The 9,524-nt window shown below is 30.4% G+C and overlaps 1 protein-coding gene across 1 annotated transcript; it reads right to left on the reverse strand.

Annotated features, from left to right (window-relative positions):
- Positions 1-5,714: 5,714 nt before the first annotated feature.
- On the reverse strand, positions 5,715-8,376 carry LOC128196147 (uncharacterized). Its single transcript, XM_052876090.1, has 6 exons — positions 7,840-8,376; positions 7,473-7,698; positions 6,949-7,396; positions 6,642-6,836; positions 6,479-6,548; positions 5,715-6,398 (listed from the first exon to the last, which is right to left on the reverse strand). Exons 1-6 carry the CDS (start codon positions 8,374-8,376, stop codon positions 5,715-5,717), a joined length of 2,160 nt encoding a protein of 719 aa, XP_052732050.1.
- Between the last annotated feature and the right edge of the window lie 1,148 nt (positions 8,377-9,524).

Below are 9,524 nucleotides of genomic sequence, written 5' to 3' on the forward strand. Positions count from 1 at the left end.
TCAACCTCCATGTATATTTGTCTGTATTTTTTTATTAAAAAATTTCAATTTTATTCTTTTTGGAGTGTAGAATCTGAAAGTCAAATTGTGCAATTCGAAAACTATTTTTTTTCTTTGAAACTAACCTTTAGATTGTACAATTTGAAATCTATTTTTTCTCTTAACCATTTTTACTTTGCAAATCATTTTTTAGTTATAAATTGTATAATTCAGAAACCGTTTTTAATCAGTTCTTTTTTTTAAAAAAATAATAGCACTTTTTGAGTTGTATAATCTAAAAGTCAAAAATGAATTTTGAATGGTAATAAAAGTTTCTAGATTACACAATTTATAATTCATCTTTTACTGTCAAATTGTACAATAAAAAAGATAAATGAGAAGTTCCTTTGATACCCGGGTGCAAAATAAACATATGGAGGTGCAGGAAGAAACTTCTATCCAACATGTGTAAGGAAAGGAGTACGGGTGTCTTTATCGTAGCTTTGGGGATTTTTTAATGCTACTTTAGGATTTAAAAAAAGGCTTCAAGCTCAAGTGAAAGCTGAGGCTTCCTCCACCATCACACCTTTCTCCCTCCACCTCCCATTTACTATTTTGCCCCTCAGTAAAATTTTATTTTTAGGGTTATTATTTTTTAATTTTATTCATTCACAACCTATTTCACTAATAACCTATTCTAGTCCCGTACATGAGTAAAATATTTTTCTTTCATTTTAACATTATATTTCTTCTTCTCTTTCTTTCGTCGTTGTGAGATACTACAAGTTGCAAAGGTTGGTGGTGGTAGAAAGAATTATCAAGCAGTGTCGCTCTCGTGGTGCAGTGCGTGTCGTGCTTCCTCCAGGTGCGTATTCGAATAAACCTTGAAATAAAACGCTAAAATAAAAAACATAACCTTTAAACGGAGACATCCTTCAACGGATGTTGACATCCGTTGAAGGATGTCACCTCCGTTTACGTTTTTTATTTTAGGGTTTGTTGTGAAGAGAAGGGTGAAGAAAACCAACCTGGAAGAAACGAAAACTCCAAAGAATTCCTCCTCATCACGCTGGTCGACGCTCTCGACGCTCCTCGACGCTCTTCCACACCACGGCGGCGACGCTCCTTCACAGCACGGCAGCAATGGAAGCTTTCAAACAAAAAAAAATTGGGAAGAAAAAGGAATGGAAGCGGGGAGGTGAAACGAAAATGGGGAAAAGGGAAGAGAGTTTCGTAAGTGGATGCTGGGAAAGTAAAATTAGAGTTTCAAATTATTTAAAATAGGGTAAAAGTAAAAATCTTTTTAACTTAAGGATATAATTGTATTTAAAATAATGTGGAGAGGTGGAGGAAGTATACGGTGATAGTGGAGGGAGCAACATCCAAGGAGTACGCATGTACTCTTGAGCCCAAGTCACACCGAAGTATTTAAATATATTTTTGAATTTTTAATTTCATACAATTTTTTAGTTTTTAATTTCTTTTTTTCAAAAATTAGTCCTCAGAAAGGCACTGATAATTGGTGAAGTGCGCTCCATTTTCCACTTTAGCAACAATACTTCTAAAGTAGGCAAAAAGAGTCAAATACCACTTTTCTATCGCTAACATTATGTGTCAAGAATATATATCTCAATCCAATTTAGGATAGAATACTTTTGGGTTGAAAAATATATTTCTTTTTTAATATGAGTTAAATTGAAATTTATTTATTTATTTTATAGATTAAATAGGTTTGAATCAAATTGGATTAATTGATCAGTAATTCAATTATAATAATTTATTATTATTAATTTTTTAACTACTTTTATTATAATTGTCTATCACATTTATTTGTATAGGTTAATATTTTTTTTTTTAAAGATTGAAATACTTTTTAATAAAGTTTAAATTATTTAAATGATTATTTTATTTGTTTGTCCAATTATACATACTGACATAGTTTGATTTTCACTTATTAATATTAATATTGTATTGCTATAAGTTGAGTCAATTAACACTATAAGAAATTAAGTAACTATTAACAAAATTTTACCAACAAAAAAATTATGTTCTTAAAATAGATTTTATTAATGAATTTTAAAATTCTCATTATGGTAGAATATTTTCATGGGTAACAAATCTATTAGTTAAATTTATCGATAAAATCTATTCACCAATTATAATTTTCTTAATAGTGAATATTTGTATCGTTTATGTATTTAATAGTAAAATTTGTTGCTAATTTAGAACTTTTATTATTGATAAATATTTAATTGGTAAAATTAACAGCAATTTTTTTTATAATTTAATCATTTCTTGATAAAAATTAAATAATAAATTTCTTAGTAATTGACTTTTTCTAAAATTGGTTATTAAATATGTTGGATTTTGAATTTTTTTTAAAATCTATTAATTGATTTTTTAAAATTTGCTTGTCAATCATTCGGTAATTTAATTTTTTTAAATTGATTAATAAATTTTTCAATCTAATAGTAAAATGGAGGAGAAATTTTCTATGATGTCTTAAAAACTAATAAGGAAGTGGTGAAAAGAAGACTGAGTGAGGAAGAGAAATAAGAGAAAAAAAAAAGTAAAAAAAGAAGAACAATTTTGTGATATTTATAGGTGAATAATTATAGGTAATTTTTTTTTATTTCTCAATCAAATTTATTAATAAAGTTAGGAATGGTTTTTTTTTAATATTTTTTATTTTTGGACAGAACTTCATCGTCAAGGATGAATTTTGTCCTTTGATAATTTTATTTACTTTAAAAGGCCAATTTGATTGTATTGAAATTATATAAAACAATTTTCGGAAATAAATTATTAGAAATATTACACTAAATTTGTAAATTTTCTTAAATGGTACATAAATTCATAAAAATGTTGGTAAGATTTCAATACACTACTATTACTTAAGACAACTAATTGGATTGAATAAAAAATTCATCCGTTAATTTACTTATAAGATATCTGTTTAAAAATTATTTATAAATATCTTAAAATTCCTAAATATTTGTAAATATTTTCTAATACTTAAAAATGTATATGTTATAAATTTTAAAATAAAATTTAAATGAAATAACAAAACAAAATATAAAATGTTCAATCCTATTAAGCCTTAATGGTCTTTACGAGTCAACCAAAAAGATTAGGACATATGACCCAAAACGACGTTAGATAATAAAGAGTCTCCACTAATTCCTACATGGAATAAGCATAGGAAAATACTTTACCTACTAATCTCTTTTATACTCATACTTACTTCAACTGCTTATTAATGTAATTCCCATTTAGAAGTTTTGCCAAAATTTCTTTCATTTCACTTGTGATTATTGTCATTTCACTTATTAAAATTTATAAAATATAAATTAATTCAAATTTTAATTAAATTTAATTTAATAAAATATAAATTAAATTTTAATTTTAATATTTTTATTTATAATAAAATTTTACAAACACAAATAATATTATAATATAATATCAATCTATTTATAATTAAATATTAAAATATTTGTTATTTATAATCTGTAAATAATAAATATTTACAAGTACTATCTATCCATTATAAATTTTATTCAAAAATATAAATATTTTTCATTTCTTCCTATCACCCTGCCAACCCTCATTATATTATGTTTTATTATATGTTTAAAGTATTAAATTCTGTCGCTGTCGTTATTATTATTCCTGTCTACTGATGAGAAATATTTTTCAAAATTAATTCATATAAATTTGGATAATGACGAAAAAACCAAATAGATGTACTAAAAAATTCTTTGGTCCAACCTATTTAGGCTTTGTTCTCTTTAGGTTAATTGGGGAAGATAATTTCGGGGAGATGATTTGGGTAGATTTGAGAGTAATTTTATAGTTGTTTTTTTGAGTGGATTTGGAAGTAAAGTTTGTGAGAATTAGTGTAGGATTTGATTGATGTGATAGATTTAAAAAAAAAATTAATTATTAGAAATGAAAGATTACCAAAATGTCCCTAGGTATAAATATAATATAAAATGTAATTTATTAATGTTATATTTATTTGTAAAAATGTTTATATAGATACAAAAAATATAAATAATTTATAAAATAATTATTATTAAATTATATAAATTATAATGCAGTATAAAATGAATTTATTTTTTCAAAATTTAGTATTTGTTTGTATAATAATTTACAAGCAAATCGTAAAAAATTTTATCGATAGGTAATTGAGAGTGATTAATGTTAAAGAAACAAATAATTAAATGAAGTTATAATATCACTGGTACGTCAAATAAGTGACAACAATTTAACATACAAATATTTCTAAGGTAATATATCAAACACACAATTCGCAAAATAGGGAAATTAAGTAATGTAATACATAATCGGAATAAAAATTAACTTAGTCATCGAAACGGTGAAGAATCTTGTTAACATTGTGATTGAGGTTAGCAAATTGACGGTTCATGTCCAAAGAAAGGTTTGCCAAGTTATCTTCAATATGTTGAACCCGGACCTGCATTTGTTCCATTCCCTGCATTCGATGTTGCAAGTCTTGTACACCTTGCCACATTTGAATCATCATATTAGGATTTGCTGGAGGTGGAGGAGGCTGCACAGGGTATTCATGATGGTCTGCTTGGTCTTCTTCTTCATCATCAACATGATCGTGTTGCCAAACACCGTTGACATTAACAATATGCATCCTCTTCAAAGAATTGATTGAAAAGTGATGTCGGGACCCTATCTGAGTGCACGCGTCGGCATCAACATGCACTCCACAATATTGCAAGATCCGTGTGATAAGGACACCGTATGGGAGGGGTGTGTCACTGGCCTTTCATTTAAGCATATGGTGCATGATGTGATGAGGTCAATTGATAGATATATTATTTTTAAGCACCCATATCATAAAAATATCTTCCTGCAATAACCTAGCAAAATTCCCAGGTCGTGGAGTCAACATATGCACAATAACATAATGCAGAAGCCTGTCATTCATATTCAAACAACCAACTGTTAAAACACCGTGACCGTCCTCCAAATCTGGTATAACCATAGTAGCTAATGCCATGTCGCGGTCATATGGAAAGTCGTCTAGGATATTTGAATAACACAATTTCTTACCCTGGTACTTCAAGTTAGCTACATTCAACCAATCAGCAGGTTTCAATCTAATTCTTTTCTTGTTCACCTCACTGATCAAATATCCATTTGCAGATATCTTCAGATTGGAATAAAATACTTTGATTAAATCTGGATAGTAGGGTCCCTGCAATGTATGCAATTCCACCACCCCATGAAATAGAAGATGCTGTTGAAAATATAACCCTGAACCAGTAAATGATTCAAAATTCATTATCTTGGGAACAACTATACTCCTTGTATAGAAATCTGCAGCATAGTTTTCCATTTGATGACTGTGCGTGAAGAAACAACTCTGATCTAATTGTTCCTGTACAGATGGTCTTAGATGGGCTGCATCTTCTGCCTCAGTGAGGGTTTCTTTTCCCTTACGACTTTTTCTTGGCCTTTTGGTTGATGATGAGGCCATTTCACAGGTTCTTGAACAAAGTCATACATGAGACAACAACAAAGTTAGTGATAATAAATTACTTATATTTAACAATAAGAGTGAATAAGAACAAAACATTACATCGTAACCATAAACATAATTTTAAAATCAAAGATGGATAAAATAAAGATAATTCTTAGTTAAGGTGACTAAGACATCAGTACACATAATCATAATAATAGTAGTGATATAAGCCTTCCTAACAGTCACCGCCCGATATCATTTTACATAATTTATTCCACCGCTTGTGTGGTGGAAGTCCCATCAACCTCTTTGTACATGTGGGGTTTCCACATAAGAAATCATAACATTGCTCTAGCAAATTTTCATCAGCAATGTTCATAGCACTAAGCATTTCATAAATGTCCGCCTCTGTATATGTGTAATTGGAGTTGCGACGGAGTATTTGATTTCTGTCTTCCATAGCTGTTACTTGACGCACGGCTGCATCAGAGATCACACCAAAATGAACATTTGATGAGCTAAGCACACCAGCAAAACCATCCAGGCTGGTCATCAACTTATCAAATTGAGAATCAATAACATCGACCATAGGTGCCTTTCTTTTTGAGCCGCGTGAAGATGAAGTACCACCGGATGGGACAGAAGGCACAGATTGAGTCTGTCCTGGACTATATTCATCTACAGATGGAGGAGGAGATGGTGGGGTTGGGTCTCTATACCTCGTCCAATCAGGCTGCTCTGGAGTGTACTCAATATTTTGGTTCAAATCAACACTTACACGAGGCCCAACTCGCTGTCTTCGTGCTTGACGAGCTGTTCGGACACCAGAACCTGTAGCTCGATCAGCTGCCCATAACTCAACCATTAAATCATAGTGTTTTATGCTATTAACTCTCCACTTTGCCGCAGTTGGCCTGGACTGAAACATGTACAAGAAACAAACTATGAAGATATGACTTTTAATAACAACGACATAAATGTTAGTGTTGGTATAAATACCTGAATCAGGTCCATCCAAACTTCGTCCTCAGCATGAAATTTCATACTAACCGGGTTCCACGCAAATCCACTTAATCCAGAAAACAAGTCATGTACCTCACGCCATTTATCTTTCAAGACTTTCTAACGATTTTTTACATTATTTTTCGTAACTGTGACATACCCACAGCTATGAAGATGATCAACTATGTTGCTATATGTCTGGGATGTCCAGCTACCGTCAACCCTATTACCGATTCGTGATTTCTCAATCATACAGTGTAGAAGATGTGCGTCCATGTCCTCTGTCCACTTCATGAACTCTCTTATAGGAGCAGAGGACTCAATGGCGGCTGCCTTACCTCTATTCATTTTAAACCTATTTCATCAACAACTTTGTAAGAAGTTAAATAGAAACATCCTTAATATAATGTTGTTGTCATACACATAACATGAAATAGTCATACAATGCATTAAAATACAAAAACTACGAGTTTTGATAATCTCGCCACATATGGTCGGCTATAGAATCCCTAATATTACTACCAATCCTATGGTCCTCTTCTCTATCTTGAGATGATGAAACATTATGGTCTTCCATTTCATTCAACTCGTTATCAACTTCATGAAGTAATGACTCATCGTTATCCACGCCACGAAGGAAGTTGTGTAATATACAACAAGCTAGTATGATGTCTGTCATTGTCTCCAACCCATAGTGTGGTTCAGTGCCACTTGCAATGATAGGGAATCGTTTTTTCAAAACACCAAAAGTTCTTTCGATAACATTTCGCAGAGATGAATGCCGGTGATTAAACAACTCCCTTGCATTTTGGGGTCCTCTGCGTGTATATTCTTTGAGGTGATATCTTACGCCTCTATACGGAGTCAAAATTGTGGTTTTCAACATGAATCCTGCATCATCGAGGTAGTATTTTCCTACAATTTTGCGTAGAGAAAGATAATTAGTCACTCATACAAATAAAATCCTCGACATCGCTATGTAAACACTGACCTTGCGGGATAACCAATGGGTCATCTCGATCGAGAACATTTTTTAAAATTCTTGAATCAGATGCAGTGCCTTTCCACCCAGCAAGAACGTATGTGAATTTCATGTCAAAATCACACGCAGCAAACACATTTTGTGTTGGCCAATCTTTTCTTCCTCGAAATCTCGCAGCTTCACTTCTTGGCACCTTAACCCTAACATGAGTACCGTCTATGGCCCCTAGACAATCCTATAAAAAAAATTGAAAACTAATCATTTAATAACATTAAATTTTTACCATCCTTGGTTTATCAAAAATTTTACAATCACAGGAAATAACTACCTTAAAGTAAGGATAAAATCGATTGTTGTTCAACACATGTGGATGTACCTCATTTCCTGATGGTTGAATTAGAAATTCAGATTCTAAACTTAAGATAGCGTCCAGGACATTGTGAAAGTGTCTGCTAACCGCCGAGCCTGACCGATGCCAAAAAAATGCAACACTTCGATTCTTAACATTATGGCCAATTATATGAAGAAAATCAGCAACTTGTTGTTCCACGGTCGAACGAATGGCATCCTTAACTAACTCTGTTGATCTTAGTCTCTCACAAAGATTAATAAATTCCTCTGGACCCATCCTAATAATGTCGCGGCATCGATTAGTGTGAACAAGATATGACATTAATTGCTCCCTACGACGATCTCTATCAGGTAGGTAATTGCTTTCACTACTGCAATCAGTAGAGTACATATTCAAGATACTCAACGCGTGTGCAACAATGCATAACATTGTTAATGCCGCCAATGAAGTGGTTATTTGCAAGTGTTGACGAATCATTGCTATAATATTGAAGTTTACATCAACCACATCGTCATCTATTTCTTCGCGGTCCAAATATGATAAATCTATAATTTCTTCCATCTAAATTTACTTAAACAATTAAACATACTACAATAAAAGTTTAAAATTCATATATTCTATAATAAAATACAAATATACATTACTACATTCAACTAATGATTATTAAAAAAAAAATTCAATAACATAATACCACAAAAACATTTAATATCTCTCTTATTAACTAGGTACATATACGTATAACAAATTAAATTAAGATTTGAAATATTCATACGTTAATATATTTAATAAAATACAAATATAAATGAACATAAAATATATGAAATAAAATTTCATTATACTCCTAAGGTATACATGTGCATAACTCAATAAATCATTGAAATAATTATATTATACCCAAATAATGTAAAATACTTACCTCTTAAACACGTTCAACACCTATATGCACACTTGAAGATGCTTTCAGCAACAATTAAGCAACCACACAGACACCTCTTTCCTATGGAACCTGCAAGTTGGCAAATAAAAATGTAAATTCAAACAAGATATGAATAGACTAAATTTTCTAGTACGTCTATTTCAGGGACATTAACAGAAGTTGAAATCAGATTTGAAGCAATTGTGACACTAAAATAATTTCAACTTGTGTTTCTATATTCACAATTTTTATAGTTCACATTCATTTTTTTTATAAGCATTTTCGTAAAATTTGAAAAAGTTGCTCACTTCTAACCATATCTGGATTCTGAACATGTTCAACCAATTTTGACATCAATGCAAAATAAACACATTGGGTACAAGCAATTTGTTTTCAAACAAATAATTTCAAGTAGAAGTCTTAGCATGTAGGTGTAGCCATTGTTAACACCCAATTTTGTCCGGGTAATTTTTAATAAAAAATATATACTTCTTTCCTTTTTATGATGTTTACTTCATTTTATTTCACTTGGTTTTATCGATTATTATGTTTGAATTGATTTTATTTTGATGAGATTTTATTTTATATGATTTAATTTTATTTTGTTAGATCTTATATGATTTTACTTTATTTGGTTTTATGTGATTTTTTTTTAATTATATTTTATGTTATGTTGTTTAATTGGGTCTAATTTTATTTAATTTTATTTGTATTTTTATTGATCTTAGATTTTATTTTTTACGTTTTTTCTTTATTTATGGAATGATTTTTTTGATATTTATTTTGTGGATAG

The sequence above is a fragment of the Vigna angularis genome, chromosome 4 (assembly GCF_016808095.1).
Source record: "Vigna angularis cultivar LongXiaoDou No.4 chromosome 4, ASM1680809v1, whole genome shotgun sequence".
Lineage (NCBI taxonomy): Eukaryota > Viridiplantae > Streptophyta > Magnoliopsida > Fabales > Fabaceae > Vigna > Vigna angularis.